Raw genomic sequence first — 24,040 nt, 5'->3', positions numbered from 1 at the left:
AGACGTTTCTTTCCCCCATGTAATAGATCTAGGCTGCATATCAAATGCATTTCCTACAAGTTATTATATAAGAACTATAAAACAAGATTATATTAAACAAGTCCTTTATCCCTGGATTCAAACTCTGGGCAGACCCTGGCTATCACAAGGCATAGCTCTGCAAATGAAGTCCTCTTAGATATGCAAATGAAGTCTTCTTAGATAGCCATTGTCATTGCCTTATTTAAAGATTGGATATGGTTTTTTTTATGGTTTGACATTTAATGTAAATTCTGCAATAGTCAGTAACTTTAAATTACCAGAGCGCCTTCATTATTAAAAATCAAATATTGATTGTGTGTGGAATAACTCTAATGCAAGCCTTAATGTCATTGGTTTTTGTGGCATTGAATAATTAAAGATGATATGGATCTCAATTATGTAACTAAGTTCTTCATCTGAATGCATGTGTGTGGTTCTGCAGATTTCTGTAAACTCCTCCACTGTTCTTGCACAATACTGTTCAAAAGTTTGGGGTTGCTAAGAATTATTTTAATATAAAAAAAAAAAAAAAAGAGTCTTTTAAGCTTACCCAAGCTGAATTTATTTGATCAAAAATACAAAATAATCACATTTTTATATTGTAAAATATATATTTTTTTTATATTTAAAAAAAAAAAAAAGTATTCCTGTAATTCCTGCTTCATATTTTTCTGGATTTCAGACATACTTTTTCAGGTGTCTTTTATGAATAGAGAGTTCAAAAGAACAGCATTTATTTGAAATCTTTTGTAACATCATAAATGTTTTTGCTGACACTTTTGATTAATGTGTCCTTGCTAAATTAAAGTGTTTTTTTTTTTACTTTAAGAAACAAACTTATTGACCCCATACTTTTAAATGGCAGTGTCAGAAGGTAAGCAACACTTTTGCTATTGCTCAAACTTGCGGTTAGTGATTTGAGCAAAAAAACCTTGAGTATTAAACCTTGCCGGGTAAGTAGTCTGACTAACACTTTTTGCTTCATGTACGATAAAACAGCCTAAAACATCCCACATACTTCAATTACTGGTTAATGTTTATTGTCCCACTTTTTAACTCCTCTTAGCAAACAAAAACGTCAACTACGTCATTCCCAATTAGCCATGTTCACGACATTCTAGAGTCCGCTACAGTAGATGCGTGTAAGCCTGACATTCCCAAACCCATGTGCGGATGTTGACGTTCTGTGACTCCACAGCCATGGACTCAGTCTGATGTGGTTTTCTGATATCGCATAGGGCCCATATGCAGGTGCTCCTCTCTGCTCAGGTCTGATCTTGGAGATACCAGCTTTCAGGAATGAGTCAGGGACAGTTTCGACAATGTTTTTTTTTTTCTTCTGCCTGTCTGTCTGTACAAGAGCACCTTCTATCATTTTGACGTTTTAAAACTAAACTATTTTCAACTATTTCGCGTCTGGGGAGACTTCTCAGAAACGCTAACAACATCACCCACAGTTCAGCAGAATCAATGGTGAAATCTTGTGACCTTGGCCCAGTTTGTTTATTTGGATATGTGATGACTGGACCTTCTCTCCTGACCACTCTGGGTTTTCCAGAAGGCCTTTAGATAGTTACACTCTGAAAGGGCTCTTTGCGGTTGTCAGCTCTAATGCTGTAAGCAGTCCAGGAGAGATAGAACAGCCTGCATTCCTGCAGCCCACATGAATGTTCTTTTTTTTTTTTTTTTTTTTTTTTTTGCTGTGTATAACCCAAACATACCTGTGGGTGATGTTGAGGGTCTTCACATGCAAGCAAAGTGAGGTGGGTTCAAGTTCAGATGCTGCACAACTTAATTATTTTGAATTTACACCTGAAGATAGATAGTCACAGTACTGACTTCTGAGGCTGTTATATTGATAATATATTCATGAGCATTGTCAACATGATGCACAGCAAAGTCTTAATTGCTTCTTTTTTTTTTTTTATGTTATTTAATTGGCAAGTAAAAGTTTGTCATTAAGTATGGCCTGCAGAATTAATTTTAAAAAATGCCAAAAATAGTCCTGTCCACAACATTGGTTGGAAAATAATTGCATCATATAAAAATGAATGATAAGAATAGTTTGGCCAAAATATAAATGTCTTTCGAAACATATGTTGCTTATTTTTGTAGAACAAATTTTGTAGAGTAATTTATAGTAGAATGTCCAAGCTACTGTTTTCCATACATTGAAGTGAATAGTGACTGTTAGAAGTTTTTTTTTTTTTTTGTCAAACTTGTTGTATTCAGAAGATTTGGATTTAAATTTATTTTTGGAGATTGACATCCCCTTTCCCCATCTACTTTTATTGTCTGAAAGCCGCTCACTCATTTTGCTAAACTGTTTATTTTTTTTATTTTTTTGTTTCACGTAAGAAGGATATGTCATACAGATTTGAGATGACGTGGGGAATATGGCAAAATTCTAATTTGTTGGGTGAACTGTCCCTTTAAGTTCCATCCTTCCGCAGGAAGATATAGTCCCTGGTTGACAGTCGGGTCTCTATGGATGCTGCGCAGTGATATACTAGCTAGGTAAACAGGTGTTTCGCGTTTCTACACTGAAAAATGTCTTGTCAGGTAACCCTAAAATGTGATTCGTGTGGTAACTGGTTTTATTTAAGTTAAAATTATTATTAAATATTACGGAATCAAGTAGGTTAGAACAAAGTGAGGTAGATATTAGGGTAGTCTAATACACAGTTTCGCTTTTAACTGTTTATCGCAGCTATATATTTACCAATCTGCATCCAGAACCGAAAGTATCCGTTTTTTATCCGTCAGATCAGTTTGTCTGTAAACAAATTAATTACGTTTCTCCTTTAAAAAATAACTCGAAAACCCTGACAGAGACAAGCACGCAAAAATAGACAGGGGGAGTCAGTTAATAATTGTCCACCTCACGATGCGCGAGCGTTACACCTGTGCTGGTTTGCGCGCGAGCAAAGTCTGCGCGTCAAGGGAAAAAAAAGAAAAGTTCCACCACGAGCGCGACGGTGACGCGCACCGAGAGTTGCGGAGCGTGTGAGTCCTGAAGGGCAAATAAGAGACTGGAGAAAACGACCTTAACCACACCAAGGTGCATTTCTCTGATTCATGTGCATGTATCATTGCATTGCGCATGTTAACAGTATAGCCTATATTAATATGTCGAACATTTTAATTATAAGATCTTGTGTCTGACAAGCAAAGCGTCATCATAGGTTTTGGTGGGCATGATTTCACTGGTGACCTACAGTAGCACGGGATGCGCCACACAAAGCAAAGGGTCTGAAATACCAGACGGGAGACACAGAGACCTTCAGGAGGCTCATTACATCGATTCTTGAGGATTTATTTATTTGTTACCGGATATATGTTTCTCTGGACCATAAGGACGTACTCTACTTCCACCGGGAATTCTGCTGCGAGGGAGCCGGTATAAATAAAATGCGCGCAATGCATAGAAAACTCTCCTGTAAAATAACATATAGCCCATTGGGATTTATTATAGCTAGTTATTTATAATAAATACGTCCTACGGTCATCTGAGCATCTCAAAAGCCTTTATAGCCTACTCAAGGAGCTCGTGTTGTGTCCCTTTTTCATTTGCTTTAAAACTTAAGATATTTCATTTGTGTTTCTTTTCTCGTTAAACCATGACAGGAATGACAATTGCCCTGTTTTTTGAGAATCTACTGAGTAAATTGTCACTGTTTGGATTAAAGATGTTGGATTCGGATGTGAAAGTGGAATAATCATTCATAGAGAAATTAACAACTGTAAGGACTGGACGTTGGACCTCTTGTTATATTATTTACTCAACAATTTCTGACTTTTCTTGGTGAACTCAAACAATGGGGATCAAACTGAGAGTTATTCTGGGAATGTTTCAGTTCGTCTCACTTACCAGAATACCCACACAATGTGCCAAGACACCGGTAAGAACATGCTCTGTGTTATAATAATGATCATTTTATTGTTATTTAAAATATTGGACGGTAGCGTTACAGTGCTCTCGCAGTACTAGGCTACTGATTATTTTAATTAGCTGCTATAAAGTGTGGTTCTTTAACTATTTTAATTCATCTTTAAACTTAAGTGGATTAAATTAGCCTAACTCTGGTGTGGTTGTCTTTTATCACACTTGACAAGTATCTTTTATTATGGCAGATTTTACACTATTGCTTGTAAATTGCACTTTATAGAGCTGAGTTAATGCACAACACTCGTCTGAGCTTTTATATGTTGAAATAACCTGACGGTCATTGACGTTGGATGGGACAGGATGGGAAAGGTGCTGCTTTTAAAGATATATTGCTTTGATAAAAAACACCAATTTACTTGTGATCACTACAATGGGTATATGTTTTTGTGTTTATTGTTGTCTGAGAGCACATCATGGGGGTGTGGCCTATATGATAATTAATAATGTGGGGATGATAATAATGTTAATCATGACAATATGGCTATAGCCTACTATAATGCTAGAATATTATTAAATGTTTCAAATAGTTAAATACATAATTTAATGTGGTAATATTATATTTTTTATTAACAATAGCCTAAGTTTAAAAAAATATATATAATTTTTGTGCTGAGTCTCCATATTTAGGCTATAGTTCATACAGTTTCTAATATAGACCTACCTCGTATATTCTATAGTGGCTGTTAAATAATTTTTGTGCGTATTTAAAATAAAACATATTTTAATACATGTATAGGCTATTTGTTTGCCCTAAACATTATATTTATGTCCTTTTTTTTTTTTTTTTTGTCTGGATCTCCGAAGGATAGACAGTGACGCACTTCCTTTCTTATCATTATCTTCACTTACACAAGCTTTTGTCAACATTACAGCCATCAGGCCAGTATATGACACCTATTGTTAGAACATCAGCATTGCGAGTTATAGCATATGAAAACAGGATGGCAGAATGCACTGAATTTGCGCATCTCCGTTATTCGCAGCGGTATGTGGTCTGGTCGGTGTACGTGTGACCAGAGCTCTGCTTTATGGATGCATATCATAAGTCTTCATAATGATGCAGCTCCACTCATCGTTTGTCCTGTTGTGTTTAGCCGAAACTTCTTTTATTTATTTTAGACTGCAGTTTGGCTCTAGTATATTTAATTTGATGATGCTGAAGATGCCGTGAAATGTAAACCTTCAGAATGTTGCATTGCATTACATTGCATGCTGCCAGTCTTGGTGAAAGTGCATGATAAGGTATGGCACGATTTTCAAAAGTCTAACCCTGTGACCTTTAGGTTTCTCTCTGTCAATTACACAGTGATGATGAAGCTGCTATTGCCAGGTGGGCAGTGTGAGCGTTTTCTGTTTATGCAGTGCAGTCCAGAAGTCTGAGGCCACTAGCAAAAATACTTCCATTTTGCATACTTGTATTTCAAATAATATTATCAAAATATCAATGTGAGAGAAAATTGAACAATATACATAATATTTGGGGTTTGTCTCCTCTTGCTTTAAAGTCACCATGAAATCAAAATGAACAAATCTTTTGTTTGTTTTTTTATGGATTTTTAAAAATGGAATATTGCAGTATTTATTATAAATGATTTATCTGTACAGTGCACAACCTTTTATTTTATTTTTTTTATGTCTGTGCACTCCTAATCTTTAATCAAAATAACTTTCCCTCTTTCAGCATCTCTTCTCTTCTCTGATGATGTGTTTACTGGCGTGAGGGCGGGGCAACCTGTCACTCACATGAGATCCACCAATAGCAAACCACAACCATCCAATCAATTCTCTATGGACAAAATCCAGTCCCGCCCTTCACTCCTGAGCAAAAAAAAAAAAAAGGCCCAAAATGGCTAAACACAAAGCTTTCTTAACCACAAATGATTGGTAAGGAAATTAGCTAAACTTAAGCAAATGGACTACTTAAAAAGCCATTGCTGTCTCAGAAATACATCAAAGACAGAATAATTTTTTGGCCAGAATATGGGAAGTCGTGTGTGGAGTGATGAATCACAATGAAACACGAGTTGCTAATGCATCTCTACCACAGTGAAGCATGGAGGAAGAGTGACATGTTAGCTGCTGGTATCGGTGAGATAAAGTCATTTAATGCTTTGGAGTACTGGAGAATATCGCAGAATGGCTTGCTTCCCACTACTGAAAAGTTGTTATCTAATATAGAATGATCAGATGTTATTTCTCAACAAGACAATGCTCCTGCCCAAATTGCAAAGACAAATTGCAAAAAGTCCATCAGGCTGATGTTTTGGCTGGTCAGAGTCCAGATTTAAACCCTATAGTGTATATTTGGTTTCATATTAAACTCAAACGAACTGGGAGACGGTTTTCAACTGCTTATGAACTATTTGAAGCCATCGGCATTGAGTGGAACAACACCGACTCTGTAAGAAGCTGTCTGCAAGTTTACCACACGGCTTAAACGTGTAAAGAATACAAAGAGAAGGCTATTCTGTGCTAAGTTACTGTATGTATTTGTGCAATTCATGCTAATTTCCTGACCAGTAATTTGTGATTGAAATGGTTAAGAGTCCATTAAAAGACCACTGAATATTTTTCCATTTTTGGCTTGACCCATTATTTTTTTTATTTTTTTTGCCCAGGAGTGTACATTTTGTCTTGTTTGAGAAGCTGTTTCCCTCAGACATTCATTAGGAATAATATAATTATTATATTATAATCAATATAATCAATAATATAATCAAACATAATTAGGAAGAAAAGACTATCGCAACTTTCGTTTCATGCCAACTTTAATGACAGCAGCACTGGAACTGACATGAACGAAACCTGATGGTCATGTTCTCCAGCATGTTTAGAGAAGTTGCATCTTTTGCTTCAGTGGAGTTCTCATGTTTTGGTTAAATTTGACCTAGAAATAGTCCAAAATGTGAAATATTTTACACCATAACTTCTCTTTTTTTTAAATGCATGAACATCCTAAAACGTCTAGTTCACTTCCAAGTTTAAATGTGAAAAAGATTCCCAGGTTTCCCATGTGATCTGAGACTTGCCTGATAGCTTTGTTTGAAAGTTTGAAAACCTAATTTCTTAACGCTTGAGTCTGTTCACAAATGCCAGGCTGACCCACGGTCTGCAGGTGGAGGGGGATTGTGGGAGAGCGGGGCAGCTGAGCTGATGATTGGTGCTCAAACTCAAGGGCTTTTAGAAAGAGAGGACTGACGCAGCCAAATCCAGTCAACTGCTGCTGCTACTGCAAAAAAAAAAAAAAAAAAAAAAAAAACCTGGCAGCATTGAGATTTTTAGTGTTTGTGCATTTCAGGGAGTGAAAGTGAATGTTAATATGTGTGTGTGTGTGCCAGTCCCCTTGCCAGCTCTGAGCTGGCTGCTGTATTTCACAATGGCACTGAGGCAGGAGGTTGATGAGAAATTGACTGACTCATCCTTCATTTTGCAACACAGACTCTGCAGACGCCTCTCCACACGTAACTTAAACCCCATGCCGTGCAAAGATCTGCCATGTCTTTGATAAATATTGTGTTTAATTACATTAAACCTTTATTTATTGCTTTGATGTCATCGTTGCGAAATAAACGTGCAGAAACACTCATTCTCACAGCATGTGTGTGAGTCTGTGAGGGTATAATTGAATTTGCTGGCTTATATCAGTGTGAGATCACCTGTAATGCGATTGACACACATGCTCAGAAAACTACCCTCACAGAAAGTAGTCAGGCATGGTGCAGGGAAGCCATGTATGCGTGTGCTGTTTGCGCTGTAGTGCAAAGTCTGCTCTCGCTCAGCGGTGACCTTGTTCCAGTGCGCGGACCCCACTGTATGAGGGGCATGTTTGTGTGAATGTGTGCTAACGTCCACCTTTATGCTGCTCTGGCACAAATAAACACTAGAAAAGCATTAAAGAATCATTATTAATGCTTTTAGCATATGTTCACTGGAATCAGTTCTTCATAGCACCATATATGCGGTTTTGTGATTGTCTCTGCTGTATGTTGTGTCTGACGCCTTGTCTGTGTCCTTTCCTCTAGTCAGACCACTGGATGCCAACAGAGAGCCACAGATCTGGAGAAGGTATTGAGTCTTGCTTTCTTTTCTACACCTTTTATCATAGGTGCATTACTCATTTAGTGAGCTTATATTATAAAATGGATCTTTTTTATTGCTCATGGCAAAATGCCTCTTTGCCAGCTACTGTCTACTATACTACAGTTCAGAAGTTTGGGCTCAGTAAGATTTATTAATAATAATAATACTTTAATTCAGAAATGACTCAAAAGTGACAGTCAGTGAAAGACAAAATTTCTATTTGGAATAAATGCTGTTCTTTTGAATTTCATTCATCAGGAATACTGACAAAATGTATCATGGTTTCCACAAAAATATTAAGCACAACTGTTTTCAACATTAATAAGAATACACACTTATAAGAAATGTTTATTGAGTTACAAATCAGCGGACAATGTGACACTGAATACTGGAGTAATGACTGCTGAAAATTCAACTTACCCATCACAGGAACAAAATACTTTTTAAAGTATATTAAAATAGAAAACAGAGGAGTAAAAAGATATTTAATTCTACATTTATAAGTGCTTCAGATCAGTGTATTGGTTTCTTTAAAGGTCCCATATTGTCAAAACTGAAATTTCCTGGCTTTTCTCATGATAACAGAGGTCTATGAAACTACCATATAAGTTTCAAAACAGTCGATCCACAGACAAATGCACACAGCCTGCATAAAGTAGCTGTGCCTTTTCACGAGCCGTTGTGACTTCCGTATAAATGTGATGTCAGAACTACTCAGTCACCGCCTTCAGTCCCACCCCCACCAATGATGGGTCACTCAGAAAACAACAGGCCAATCAGAAGAGAGGCTCATGAATATTAAGTAGACAGGCCAAAATCGACCTGTTCTTGGCAGAGCTCCAATATTGAGCTCATATTGAGATGGTTTTTGGTACTTATACCTCAAATATATATTCTTACGGACATCAAAACCTAAAATAAAACTTCAGAAAGGTGTACAATATGGGACCTTTAAAGTACCAGCACATTGGTGCTTAATATTCAGAGGAATGTTCTGGGTTAAATACAAATCATGCTCTATAAATGTCATCTCTGGCATGCTGTCAGTTTCCACAGTAAATCGTTTAAATACAGTTTATAAAAGCAAGGAAATCTTGCTTTCCACACCCAGCGCTCTGCTCACATCACCCCAATTTTGTATGATCTCCACTGACATATAATGTCATTTTCAATTAATGATGAAGCAGGTTGTCTAAATAACCTTCCAGAAAGAATTAATGTAAACACAGTTTCATGTCACAGATGCTGTCCCGAACCTGGACCATTGATGACAAAATTTTGTCATTGCTCACCCTCAAGTTGTTCCAAACCTGTATGAGCTTCTTTCTTTTGTTGAACACAAAAGAAGATATTTTAAAGAATGTTGGTAATCAAACAGTTGACTATAGAAGTCAATGGGTGCCGTCAACTGTCCGGTTACCAACTTTCTTTAAAATATCTTCTTTTGTGTTCAACAAAAGACACTCATACAGGTTTGGATGAGTAAACTCATTTTTGGGTGAACTATCCCTTTAAGACTGAAGTGTTTTCTTACTCTGTATCTTTCATTTATTCTCTTTCTCTCAGTGGTGAGGTGGTTGGATGTGTATCAGAGAAGCGGATGTCATCCCAGAGAGACGCTGGTGGAAGTTTGGCGGGAGTTTCCTTGGGAGACGCATCACCTCTTCCTGCCGTCGTGCGTAACACTGCGCCGCTGCGGAGGCTGCTGCTCCGATGAGGCGCTCGAGTGTGTGCCATCACAAACACACACACTTGTAATGGAGGTACACACACTCACAAATGCACCTCACAGGTGTCCTACCACAGGTGGAGTTCATCACATTAACTGTGGACATATTCCACGAAAAGTTTGATATCCAGTGTCACAATACTTTTTATCTTCATTTTCAACAGGTTATCTATTATTTTAACATTTATCATTTTAATTTTTGTGAAATGTTTGGCTTGTAAAGTGTGCTTGAGATGTATATTAATGTCAGTTGTTCTGATATTTTGTTACCTAATGCAGTGGCATTCATATATTCTTAAATGTGCTGAATTGTATAAATACTTTTGAGGGATCTCTGTATATCATATAGGGTTATACCTAACCCTAACCCTAACCCTAACCTATTCCTACCTGTTCAAAAGTTTGAGGTCAGTAAGAATTTTTTTCTTTTTTTTTGTTGAAAAAAGTATCTTATGCTCAACAAGGCTGCATTTATTGCAGTAATGCTGTGAAATATTATTACAATTTAAAATAACTATTTTCTATTTTAATGCATTGTAAAATCTAATTGATTCCTGTGATGCAAAGCTGAATTTTCAGCATCATTACTCTAGTCTTCAGTGTCACATGATCCTGATTCTAATATGATGTTTGCTGCTCAAGAAACATTTCTTATTTGTACCAATGTTGTTGTGCGGCTTAATATTTTTTATTTTTCAAAAATATTAATTTGTTTAAAAAAAATCTTACTGACCCCACACTTCTGAACTTCTCCCTTCATAGAAACCTTTCACACATACATGTGTTAACTTACATGGCTGTATGGAACACTCACATTACACACACACCTACAGATCAGGTCCTATAAATCAGGTTTTATAAAGTTTGGAGTAAGCACCTCCACACATAATCTCAGCGTCAGACGTCACACCCACGGGCCGCACACACTCCGTTCGCTAAATGTCTGATGCGTATGGCACACAAAACTGGAAACACTTTTCAGATCAGATCAGATCAGATTCAACTTGTGAAGGCAAGTGTCTGAATCTGATTGGCTGACTATAGTGTATCGATCTTTAGCAGTCCGCCTGGAAACAAAGCAGTGTTTAAACGATTTGATGCCGCACAAATGCATACTTCAGATGAGCAACAAAATGCTGGATGTAAAAAAGTTTGAGAAGTTTACAGCATTGAAACTTTAAAGGTCCCATATTGTCAAAACTGAAATTTCCTGGCTTTTTTCATGATAACAGAGGTCTAGGGGCTATAAAACTACCATATAAGTGTCAAAACAGTCGATCCACAGACAAATGCACACAGCCTGCATAAAGTAGCTGTGCCTTTTCACGAGCCGTTGTGACTTCCGTATAAATGTGATGTCAGAAGTTGAACTACTCAGTCACTGCCTTCAGTCACCACCCCCACCAATGGTGGGTCACTCAGCAGGCCAATCAGAAGAGAGGCTCATGAATATTAAGTAGACAGGCCAAAATCGACCTGTTCTTGGCAGAGCTCCTGAGAAAGGAGCTGTAAAAATATATTGAGATGGTTTTTGGTACTTATACCGCAAATATATATTCTTAAGGACATCAGAACCTAAAATAAAACTTCAGAAAGGCGTACAATATGGGACCTTTAAGACTTTTTGTTTGAGGCACTTAGTTGTATTCAAAAGAGATGTTTTGGCATGTTTACCGACGGTATGCAGGGAATGTATTATTTTACAAGCTTGGCCAACCCTATGGATTCCCATGTGATTTTATATTTTGTATGTCCTCTCACATCTATAAAATAAGATCAAGAAATATGTGCTGCATATGCAGGTAAACATGAAAGTATTGAGCATGCCGGTCTGTTATTGAACCCACCCCTAAACATGACTTTAAACAAAACCAAACTGTGATTGGTCGCTTTACATGTAAGTAACACAGCCTCTTCCTCCAAGTGTGCAGTCATTGGCCAATTGCAGTGGTTATAGAGCCCAGACCTTATGTCATTAGACAAAGGGCTGGCTACGCGAGGCTACTCCACACACTACCCCCTGTATAATACAAGATCTCAAACCTCATGTCTTAGCCAGAGAGAAGCACACACAGAGGTCACACAGCATGAGTTAGTCATACATATTCAGTGTCGGTAGATGGAGTCTCTAGTGTAATGGATCAGGTCGGATCCTGGTCACGTACTGTATAGAGAGATTGAAGGATAAAAGATGGAGTCATTACTATGCAGAACAGATTGTGTGTGTGTGTGTGTGTGTGTGTGTGTGTGTGTGTGTGTGTGTGTGTGTGTGTGTGTGTGTGTGTGTGTGTGTGTGTGTGTGTGTGTGTGTGTGTGTGTGTGTGTGTGTACTGACTCCCACTCTGTTAAACTCCACAGCTCATGAGGACCTCATACATGAAGCATGAACTTGTGCAGCTGCCTTTCATTGAACACAACCAGTGTGAGTGCAGGTGAGATACATACTCACACATACATATTCCAGAAAACTGACCTAGATTTGTGTTGTTTTAATATAAATCTAATTATGAAAAGAATAATCCAAACCCTAAGAGGCCGTTCACATGACATGCTCTCGTATTCAGAAACATCTAGACGTAGCACTACCAAGTTGAATGGTAACAGTTTAATTGCTTTTATCTTGATGCACAGTCTTAAAATTGTGGTACTTGTGGCTTAAATGTTTACAATAATAAAATAATTTCTACGCACAACAAAACTCAAAAACTCAAACTCAAAAAAAAAGAAAAGATTTTGAAATTGATTTTTTCTTTGGTTTTCAAAAATTGTCTTAAATATGTGTGATTAAAATAACACAGTTTAAGGAGTTTACATGACCTCATTGTCGGGTTATTAAGAATAATTGGGTGTAAGAGTTACTATATTTATGAATCATTTTAACCTTTGAATACCACTCGAAAGGGAGGTTTTGTAACATTTTGCCAACTTGTGGGGGAAATTTTATCCTCAAAGAATAGCTAAGTAAACCCACCCACACACACACCAATCCAAAGCCTATCTGACTTTCAGATCACCCCCCCCACACACACACACACACACACACACACAAATGCACTTCCACCCTGTTTGTCACATGCATGACCCCGTCTCCCCACGGAGTACTTCCTGAACCCAGTCACAGAAAGTCGTCACCCCCGAAACACTGTTCTGTTGGCACGTAGCCGAGCTGTCACCATCAGCTCTTTATCAGGTCATTGTGAGGTTCTCCTCAAAAGCCCTTTCAGAGTTTGTGGGGTTCGGATTAAGGCCAGGGTTGGAGCTGAGCATTCGGTAAGAGCATTTACATGCGCTCGCCTCTCTATCCTCTCTTTGTAATACTGATCTGCCCCGTACAAACTGAACTCCCTACTGTTGACCAACCCTGAGTTACTCAAACTCCCACGCAGGCAACCAGCCAACATTATTAACTCTGTTTACCTGCGCCCCTTCTGATCGTTCTGCTAATGCTCAAAACATTTATTTCACTGATAACGTTTACACTCCGACATGCTAAAACCATTATTTTATAACAAATACTTTATATAAATCCGACATATATATGGGGATTGATCTAAAGCCAGGAATGAGTTTAGAAATCTGCCCATTTTGAGTTAAGTTGTCTGTCAGGTTTTCAATATTATCTATTTGTGTTGCTACGGATAATAGATGCCACTTATTTGAACAAGCAGCAATCACTGTGCACCAATCCGTGGTGAATGAATTAGCATATCCAGATGCTTTGTTTCACAATTCTTAAATAGTAGTATGACTTAATGAATTGCAAAACCTTTTGTAAATGAATCTTATTACTCACCCAGAGGCATAACAACAAAACAAGATGTTCTTTGCTTTGTCGATTATAATGTGTGTATCTAGTTGCACCACTTGTGCTCGGGGTAGATATATTTGATGCGCTCTCTTCATTCAGCGGTGCAGGACGAGTTACATGCCACAGTTTAATACTTTTTAATGGTTTATAGGTTTTAAAAAATATATATATATGAACAATAATAACGGTACTCAACCATTAAATATCACTGTGCGTATGCTATTATAATATGTGATCTTTCTTTTAATTGTAAATTTCATTATTATTCTGTTTTAACTGTCTGTCTTTTCCTTTTCCCTACAGGGTAAAAGCAAATCTTTATGCAGAGCCAACCAGGTAAAGTGTGTGTGTGTGTGTGTGTGTGTGTGAGAGAGAGAGAGAGAGAAAGAGAGAGAGAGAGAGAGAGATGTGAAGTTGCCAGCAGTGTGAACAGCATTTGCCCTCTCTTCCCTTTGCCCCACTGCACGCACACACACACACACACACACACACACACACACACACACACACGCACGCACACATTAACTCCATGGAGATGGCTGCTTGCTGAGTTAATTGTGTGTGAAAGGCAGAAGTGGTTGGTTCAGTCTGTTCTTCTCTGATACTAGTTTACTCTGACCCTGATGTTTAAGCGAAAGGCTACTGCTTTTTACAAATATCCCTTTCATTGTCCTGTCTAGGATCCTCTAGATGAAAAACACAAGTCCGACTGCTTAGACAATGTGCCACAGGGTTTGTCTGTTGCATAAACTGTACTTAGTCTGTTTGTACAAACTACTTTTAAAGGAGAACTCCGGTCAATTTTAACATTGAGCTCATTTTTTTGTACATTTGGAGTGCTGTCAATACAGAGAACAACGACAAAAATCAGTGTTGCCTACACCGAGTTATTCTATTTTTAAAATTTGCGCCCTGTTGACTTCAATGGGGCAATGTTTAAACCTGCTTTTAGCCTCTTAACATCCTTGATGTGTCATTACAAGTGCACAGAAAATGTGAGTGATTCCTTCAGAGTGAACACGGTGAATCTGACTGCAGTAGATGTGAAAGATATTAATAAAAATTAAGTTAATTCAGCCAGCGCTCATACCTGTATTTACTTCCTGTTTTCGGTCAAAGTCCATAGTAGTCGATTGTCGAGTTCATGCGCGTGATCATAGGTAACTAAGCAACAGTGGAGAACTCGACAATCGACTACTGTGGGCTTCGACCGAAAACAGGAAGTAAATACAGGTATGAGCGCTGGCTGAATTAACTTAATTTTTATTAATATCTTTGTCTCAATGTTAAAATTGACCGGAGTTCTCCTTTAAGTATGATATATCACTATTTTTGACAGTTTTATTGCAAGATTGAGGCTCATTTTAGTCTGTATCCTGATATCAGTATATGCTTATTATAACCAATACTGTTATTGGAACTGGTGAGAGCAAGCGGTAAATCATAAAAAAAATATTTAGGTGGGATGTGATGTGTGAACTTGGCATTGGTCTTCAGCTTCACACTTCCCTGTGTGGTAATTTTTACAAGTAATTCTCCCCTCTTTATTGCCATCTGTTAATTTAACGTGGAATTTACTCAGTTCAAATTACATTTATGGAAAAAGATCATTTGAATAAGAATAAGACTGACATGGAACATAAAGTTTTTAAAAATTCCCAGTGAGCTCATCCCAGTAGAAAAATGTGTATGTAGATGAAGATACCTTAGGAAAACACTGCATTTGTGTATTTGTTGTTTTTAAAAAAAAAAAAGACTTCTAAAGACTCAATCCGTTGTGTGTGTGTGTGTGTGTGTGTGTGTGTGCGTTTGTGTCCAGCTGGCGTGCGTCTTGCACTGTTGGAAGGGAGTCAGAAACCTAGAACCGTCCTTTGTTGGGAAACGGAACAGAACATTCATTTTATTGCTTAATTAGGCCACTGGCCCTTGAGGAGCCTCAGACAGACCGAGGCCAAAAAACCACAAGAATTAAGACGTGACAAAGTCATCTTAAAAACTCCCTGAATTAAACATATAAAATTTAGTTTAATACTTGAAAGTGTAGAGAGTCTGTGCAATAAAGTTAGCTGAATGGAGTCATGGTCATGTAGTACTTTTTATACCTATTTATTTATATGTAATATTTATATTTAATATATTTTATATTTTGTCTTTTTTTTTAGGCATGGCCCACAGACAACAAGAAGAGGCAAAAAGCGACAAAAGGGGAAACCAAAACGAAAGAAACACACGGGGAAAAATTCATTGTATGTTCATTATATCTTATTACAAAAAAAGTAATTTTCTTAATCAGTACTTTCTTATTATTATCTGAATGTTCTGAAAACAAGATTAATACAATTGAGAAGAAAAATTGTGTAAAGTATTCATTTTTTGCAGAGAATATATCTAAAGAAAGATAAGTTGATTTACCCCATTGGCAAATTGTGTTCAAGCATACATCTAACAGAATTTGGTGAGGCTTAAAGAAATGTATGTCTTGATATCGTAATGTTGTACACAGTGTTGCAATCTTGTTTTCAGGCTGTTTGGATTAACTTTGGTACTAAATGATTAGTATGTTAATTTACCATGGTATTTTCATTTGCACTTTAAGGTACTTCAAAGACTAACATGGTACATTTTGGTACTCTTTTGTCATTGTAGAAAGTATCATTGATATACATTTAATAGAAGCCGTTTAGCAAGATGTTTCATAATTAATCTTTGCTTTGCCTTTATTTATTTAGTACCATCAATATTATGAAATATTAAAACCTATTTCGAAGCAATAAAGCACATGAATCCCATGGATGAGTTTCTGGTCAAAGAGAACTGAAAAGTGTCCTTGAAATCCCTTTTTTTTTTTTTTTTACGTGCTGTACTGCACATTTACTCATGCAACATTGACTTCATCTCAGACAACAATTAATTAATTCCGGTCGAAGGGAAACAATTAATCAGTTGCTCTCCTTCCTTTTCTACTTTTGCTTCTTCGTCATTGGTTTTTTGGTGAGGCCATGTGGAGGGTGCTCCTTTTGGACCGTCTTTCCCTCCCTGCTATCCATCATCCACTCCTCCATGGATGGAGTCAGTGGCAAGTGTGAAATCTGGCTAATTTGCCAGCCAGAACGCCCCTCCCTTTCCCTCAGCCTCCCCTCCACATGCTCTATCAGCCTCTCAAACCACTTCCACACAAAGATTGATTTTCTTCCTTAATTAACTCTCAGCTATACACTTCTCTTCAGTTTTGGTTTAGTTGAATAAAGGGGAGAGGGAAAAACAGCCCCATCAGCCCACCATCCCATCAGAGACGTCACAAATGAGTCATCAAAGAACTGGCGGCCACAGACAATATCCAGAGTGTGTCTGTGGTGCCGCCGTCCAAAAAGAAGATCAGGGCGGATGCATGCTCAGAATGCATTATGGGTCTTTTTGTGTTTGTTACTGAATTCAATTTCAAGTCTAATATGGAGATGCAGGCTTAGGTCTGGTTTTGCAAAGTTAATGATTGCATGGACCGACGTGCTCTTTGTCCGTTGTTGCGGTTTTACATAATTCTCTTGGAGCCGGATTTGCCAGAGCAAGTATTATGATCAGATTTGCTTTACTCAATCACTTGGAGGCTTTTCTTACTATTTTACAATTCCTCATATCCTTAGGACATATGTGCTCTTCAACTTGAAATTGAACTCAAAGTTGTTTATCAAAAACATTTTTTATCGTCATTTACAAATCATTCTATATATATATATAATAATAATTATTATTATAATTTTTTTACTGTTTAACGCAAAATAGTTCATGATGGTTTGTACCACTATTCAAAATGGCTCATCACACAACGCTATGATATGGTTTTAGCACATTTGGAATATAGTGCAATAGACATAGGTATTACTTTCATGATGCTTTTTTTTTTGTTTGGAAAGACATGGAAGCCAATAAACAATGACAAAATGCACATATTTTGCATATGAAGGTCATACATTGTATTTATTTCTCACCAACAGCTTATTTTCTTCCCTCTCATGCCAGCAGGAATCTTGTGCCAACTACACCCCCCCCTCCTCCACCTCCTACCCTCCCGCCTAGCTCCGCCCCTCCACCACCTGCCAGAGAGGCGTGTCCACCATGCCCCGCCCACAGGATGAGATCACAGCCTCCCTCTTGTGAATGCAGGTGCAGTTTGAGGGAGGTGAGCTGTACAAAGAGAGGGAAGACACTCAACGAGCACAGCTGCCGGTAAACACACACACACACACACATACAGAGCCAAACAACTTATTCAAATGCAACTCAATGTGCTAAAAATAGACTCTTACACACAATGGCATGGCCTCCATTTGGGATTTTATTGCACAAGGAAGTGTTTCTCCATCCGTGACCCATAGTGAAGAGAAAGCAACATAGGGGTGTAACGGTACACAGAAGTCACGGTTTGTTACGTACCTCGGTTTTAGGGACACGATATGATATGAGTTCAGGACTACAGGAAAAAGCTACCAATCCCCAATGCAAGGTTTCTTTTCATTTATTTTGAACAGAGAGTAGTGCAAATTACAGTTTTTTCCACCTAGCGGCATTTAATCCCCCATGAGGTATTTGGAACAGTACAGTCTCATTTAAGCACTAAGCAGTAAACAGAATGCACTCTTGCATAGGTCTTTTTTTTTTTTTTTTTTTTTGTAGGTCTGATAAAAACAAAAAGGTATTTGGTCACAATCAGCTACAAAACTGAAAAGCATCTCTTGTGTTTTAAAAGTACAAAATTACTGAGCCCCGCACATGACATGCAGGAAAATGATTTACTAATTTGTTCCCTCGATTTATAAATCGTGCGGAGGATTGACTATTTCATTCCCTTGATTTGCTGTAGTCTTTTTCTGCCTAGCTCCTGTGATTTGCACATCTGGATGATGTCGTTTGATCTGTGTTAGGGCTCAGGCCACCCCCCACAATCAGTTACTCTAATTTATGGATTGACCAATGCCGTGCGGTAAAATGCACCAGTTGTTTTCAAACTTGTTGATTTGATTAGCCTACAGTGTCATTTTCTTTGCGCATGAGAGTTCATTACTTTCATTCGTTACTTGCTTCTTTCTGCCGTCCAGGTTTTCTTTCCATGAAGTTTGTGGAGCGTGCCACAAAAATGAATCGAAACAGTGTATATAGGCTACTAGCAAACTCTTCCGTGCCATCTGAACTCTTGTTTGGGTTGGGGGCATAGATGGTCTCTTCTTCTTCAGCTCTTTTTCCTGTTGTGGCGGTTAGCAAACAGCATTGCATTACCGTGCACACCCTCTTCTGGATTGGAGTGTGGATCACCGGTTACTGACCCATATTCGTCGTCTGACTGTATGCACCGAACCGTGACATCCGTACCGTGCCGGTTTGGGACGAATACATGTTCCGTTACACCCTTTATATTGTGCATTATCTTGTGTTATAATGCTCTTTAATGTTGTAACCTTGAATGGGTACACTATCATTTAAAAGTTTGGGGCATATGAAAAAATGAACACTTTTTTTTCCCCACAAGAATGTATTCAATTGATCAAACGTGATAGCCTTGATGAGCATAAGAGACTTCTTTCAAAAACATTAAAAAAAAAATCTTACCAACCCTAAACTTTTGAATGGTAGTGTATTGCATTTCACAATTGTTTATAAAAAGTTTCAAGTAAATTGTTGCTTGCTATTTTTAACATGTATGTAATCTCTTTCCTCTTCTCATTCTCTTTCAGATGTGAAACACAAAGTGAATAGTGAAATCAAACCACCCGTATAATCCACAGATCAAACTTTGCACAGCTTTGAGGAGGTCAAAGGTTTGCTTATTCTTTTGTCATGGACTCTGAAGTTTGGGTCTCACCCAGAAAGAGGGTTTGCGCTTGGGAATAAACCACAGACCCACCCCCTGGCCCATCTGGCTATGTCCCACACACTATTTCAGCAGTATTAGATGCATATACATTCTGTTTGCACTGTATATCCACTTCTGTACCGTGTGTATGGATTATCATCAGATCCTATTGTTGAGTTTAGGAAGCTTTTTCTCCTCTGTAAACCAATGTTCAGATCACCTTTAACTGTTTGACATTGTATTTAGTTAAAGTTCAGTGGGTCAGTCAGTCGCTATATCGCTGGAATATTCCGTGCTCAAGACGTGAACCGTGCAGTTCTCATTGAGCTTTATCCAAAACCAATTCTGGGATGATTTTTCTTCGGCTTCAATGGGTCCTCATAGGCACGGACACGCAGCTAGTGTAATGCTAAGGACGACAAGTGCGCTCAGAACTTTCAAAGGGAAAACAGAATAAGGAAGGAGTCTTCTTTTCTACCAAACTACTTAAAGTCTTAAGTGGAGAGTTTTTGATGGGATGGATGTTGACAGACCTTCAGTGTTGAGAGAACTCAAGTGTCTTGCTACACAAACAGAGTATCTTATCCTAAGAACGTCCCCGATGTGTCCTCTGACCCTCTGCTTGCGTTAAATGGTTGGATGGGTTGATTAGACGGATGGACGGGTGTCTGTGTGGTCTGAGTTGTGAATAATAAGGATCTGCTCGTCTATCCTAATTTATTCCTGGTCTCTATAAGTCCATAATGTGGCTTCACAGACTGTATCAATGAGTCTTTTTGTGTTTGTTTGATTTGCTTTTTGTTTGGTTCCTTCCTTTGGGAATTGAAAGCTTTTCCCACTGGCTAGCCAGTGAGAGGAATGCTAATAGTATAGAAACCTGGCTATATTCAATTGGTGCTCACCAAACACACGTCTTCTCTCTCCCACACCCCCCCTTACACACTCATTTTTCGTCTCTTTCTTTATTCTTTTCAACTCATCTGTCTCTTTTTTTAATTATTTCTCCCTCACACACACACACACACACACACACTCATGCGTACACATACAAATGCAAGCAGGTAAATATAAGCTTTTCTGTGTTGATACTGAAAGAAGAATTTATTTTATCTATCTTATTCATTTTGTAAAGAATACTAATGTTATTGTAGTCCCATTTTATTTTAAAGAATGTTTCTTTGTGTATCTTTGTTAATTCAACCAATAGAAACAGGCTGGGTGGCCGTCGTAGACAAATTCACAGTCTCGACTTTGTGGAATTTGAGTAAAGAAGCTTTGAGAGCACCCGGCAAGCTTCAGAAAAGGGAAGGGCCCATTCTGTGTGTTAAGTTTTTCTTGATCATCTCACAGGATTGGGAGGATGGCGTATTTATTTTTTATATTGAGATGCATTTTGTATTATGCTTTGCAATGTTTCTTGTGGGACATTTAATTTGCTGCGACTGTAATGATCCAAGAATATTGCGTATTTTTGCCTGATTTCTTCAGAATCATACAGCTCAGCTCAGATGATGTTGAGGACTGTGTGTTTCCACCGATGTCAGACCCAGCTAACAGGGAATGTACTCAGAACTTTGACTCTCTAAGTTATGAACAACGTTCGTCGAGTAGCGTTAATAGAATGCTTGTTCATAGTTTTCAGGGGCCGGATTCACGAAACATTCTTAAAAATAAAATTCTTCTTAACTGAACAAATTTCTTCTTATGTTTTAACTTAAGAAAACAGATAAGAATATTTTGCATTCCCAAAAAATCTTCTTAAGAATTTTCTTAAATTCTTTCTTAAGAAGACTTTCGTGAATCCGGCCCCTGGTCTTCAATAACCAAAATCAAAAATCCAATTTTTGAAATGAAATGAAATTCAATAATCAAAACATTAGCACAAAAATTTTCAATTGGATGTTAGTCCAGTGTTTTTAAATGTTACTACTTGCTACTTTTTTCAGATTGTTCAGAGAACATTCAAAAGTAATGTTCCCATAATACTTGCGAAATGATATACTAGAGAAAACATTCCCTTAAAGTTTTCTCAGATGTTCACCAAGACCAAAAGCTTTTGTTAGCTGGGGAGGCCGAAGGTGAAAGAATCACTTACTTTTTTTTAATGGTGGTCATTTAGCCAAACACTTCTTTCCACCTTATATGTAGCATTATTGACTGAATTATGATTTTCAAGAGCAAGGACCTGAGGCTGACCTCACTTTAAGTGATTTTTCAGATTATTGTTTAGTCATTATCTGCAATAATGTAAATTAAGATCCTTAAGCACCCTTTCACCCTCCAGACTAGGATATCCACTTGCTATCAGCATTCCCAAACTACTGATATTTGTCAAAGTCAACATGAAATGTCAATTGCAACCCAATTTACTTAGTGAAAAAAGATATGTAGGGCGGCGGCTCTTCATTTTACACATTGGCAGGTGATTGAATGGTAAAAGGGTGTCCCAAACCAAAATGGAGCCAAATCTGAATGTTAGTTTGCCTAAATATCCGTTTGACTGTTGGTTAGCATTATCCAATTTTGATCCATTTTGATGAAAGATGTGGATGCAAGTGTTATTTTCTTTGTACAATAAGACCAGTAATGTGTGTTATGAAAGTGAATAGGGTTGATTTTGAGTTCATGTTGACTTCCAGGTCTTTTCTGTGTCGACTGGTCAATATGTTGTCCTGTTTCCTCGTCTATGATGACCGGCTTTCCTTCAACTCTGTTGCCGCTGTGAAATGTTCCGTGTGAAATATCCTGTGCTATAACCGTAGCATTTTCTCTCTCTCAACAGTAACATATATCAACTACCTCTGTGTCTGTACCGTTAACGTAACTATCACAGTAAGAATATAGAACCGTGAAACTATATAAATCAAAAATACACTAAATGCATACAATATGAATGTACCGACAGAACTTCAGTGTTTCCATTCTATTCTATGTAAAGATAATTCCAGAGTCCTGTCGCTTTGTTCCGAGAATTTGTGCATAGAACCGTATCTGTCTGACATGTATCCAGTTAGAACAGAACCCAATCTGTACCACAGTCTATACACGATATAAGCTTTGAGTGTTTGAACGTAATTAATAATGGTTATTGCTGCTATACCATCTGTGCCCGATTCTCCTGTGTGTGTGAACGTGTGTATAATATTTGTTACAGAGAGACATAACCTGCTCTGCTTTATGTCTACGATGTGTATACATTCAAACGTAGGTCTGATCACACACATACAATATATAAAAACACAACAGCCATAAAGCATTGTGCTATATATTAATATAAATAAAGTGAAATGTCTTATTTTTGAGATAGATTTGTGGTGATTTGGTAATTCTGAACATTTACGGCATGTTTCACACACTTGCAAACAGTACCACAATATTACTCGGAGAATCTCACAACCCGTGAGATTCATTTTCATTCATACAACCTCATTTTTCACCCCAAAATACAAAAAAGAAAATGAACGACAATTAACTCTACGACAAACACATATTTGCAGTACTGCAATGCAAAAAATATATATAAATATATAGATTTTATATATTTTTATAAGACAAAAAAAAAAAAAAAAAAATCTTAATGGTCCTATAATAGGTTTAGCCTACTTTTTGTGGTAAAATGTGTCCTGAACAATATTGAGGCAATCTATTGTGATAATATGGTCTATAGCCTATAGACATGTAACATGTTTTAAGAAGACTCTGACCTTGAGTATCATGTTAATATAATGGCATAGTAATATTTCAGTACATATTCATGTACTATCCCTCTAGTCTATACCATCACTGTATGAAAATGCAGCAGAACTTTTCAGTAGGGAATGGACAATTTTGCTTCAGTCTTTGTTATATTGCCAATTCACCCTCCCTATTTTGCATCGTCCACCCCTCCCTCTCTTTTCCTGCCGTTTAACGGTAATGAAAGACAAACATTGTGATAATTATCACCTGGGTCTGGGAGTCTTAGGCAGAGGGCCGCCAGCACCGTAATGATGTGAGAAATAATATTATCTCTCTCCCTCCTCTCGCTTGACTGCTGCTGAGTCAGACTCGCACACACACACACACACACACACACACACACACACACACACACAAGGAGCTAATAATGCCACCTGCCCAGCGCCTGTGGAACAGCACAGACCCGCCTTACCTCACCTGATATCTCCTGTTTGCTGATTCACTGATCCTTGTTTTCTCTAGGCTTTTAACAGGAGTGATACAGCATGACGTGATACAAAATGAAGTCTGTTTCTATTACCATTTTTGTTAATATTTTTCTAATCTATTTTATTATCATTATTATGATTAAGATGATTATTATATATTGATTATTATTATTATTATTATTATAACAACAGTTTCTTTAAATTGTATGACAATTGACCAAAGCCTAAAATAAGTTTCATTTTCTAACTTCTACATTGGCCTATATCTTTTAATTTGGGAATTAAATATTATGTGTAATAAATACAATAAATAAAAAATGTAAATACTAAATAAATAATATTTTTCATGTAAAAAAAAAATAAGCCTGTTTTATGACTGGGACTTGTTTGTATATTTATGTTCCATTTATTTGATCATTTATACCTTTATTATTATTACGTA

At 37.4% G+C, this 24,040-nt stretch overlaps 1 protein-coding gene across 2 annotated transcripts; it reads left to right on the top strand.

The window, feature by feature from the left end:
* Positions 1-1,359: 1,359 nt before the first annotated feature.
* Positions 1,360-22,738, top strand: vegfba (vascular endothelial growth factor Ba). 2 transcript variants are annotated; one of them, XM_084430769.1, is made up of 8 exons: positions 1,360-3,923; positions 7,993-8,035; positions 9,617-9,813; positions 12,138-12,211; positions 13,891-13,923; positions 15,750-15,833; positions 17,605-17,811; positions 19,314-22,738. In XM_084430769.1, exons 1-8 carry the CDS (start codon positions 3,840-3,842, stop codon positions 19,333-19,335), a joined length of 744 nt encoding a protein of 247 aa, XP_084286895.1. In that variant the 5' UTR covers positions 1,360-3,839; the 3' UTR covers positions 19,336-22,738. The 2 variants fall into 2 exon arrangements, with proteins under 2 accessions (XP_084286895.1, XP_084286896.1); XM_084430770.1 differs by having other exon boundaries at positions 1,362-3,923; positions 17,608-17,811.
* Positions 22,739-24,040: the final 1,302 nt, after the last annotated feature.

The sequence above is a fragment of the Rutilus rutilus genome (assembly GCF_951802725.1).
Source record: "Rutilus rutilus genome assembly, chromosome: 14".
NCBI classification, from domain to species: domain Eukaryota; kingdom Metazoa; phylum Chordata; class Actinopteri; order Cypriniformes; family Leuciscidae; genus Rutilus; species Rutilus rutilus.
The sequence above is the reverse complement of the archived record's forward strand: the minus strand, read 5'-3'. Positions and strand labels throughout refer to the sequence as shown.

Excerpts from the sequence above, each read along its gene's own strand:
- vegfba (XM_084430769.1), top strand. The coding sequence starts at position 3,840 with ATGGGGATCAAACTGAGAGTTATTCTGGGAATGTTTCAGTTCGTCTCA. Across the intron at positions 13,924-15,749 it reads CTTTATGCAGAGCCAACCAG|GCATGGCCCACAGACAACAA; the intron begins GTAAAGTGTGTG and ends CTTTTTTTTTAG. Across the intron at positions 17,812-19,313 it reads CTCAACGAGCACAGCTGCCG|ATGTGAAACACAAAGTGAAT; the intron begins GTAAACACACAC and ends ATTCTCTTTCAG.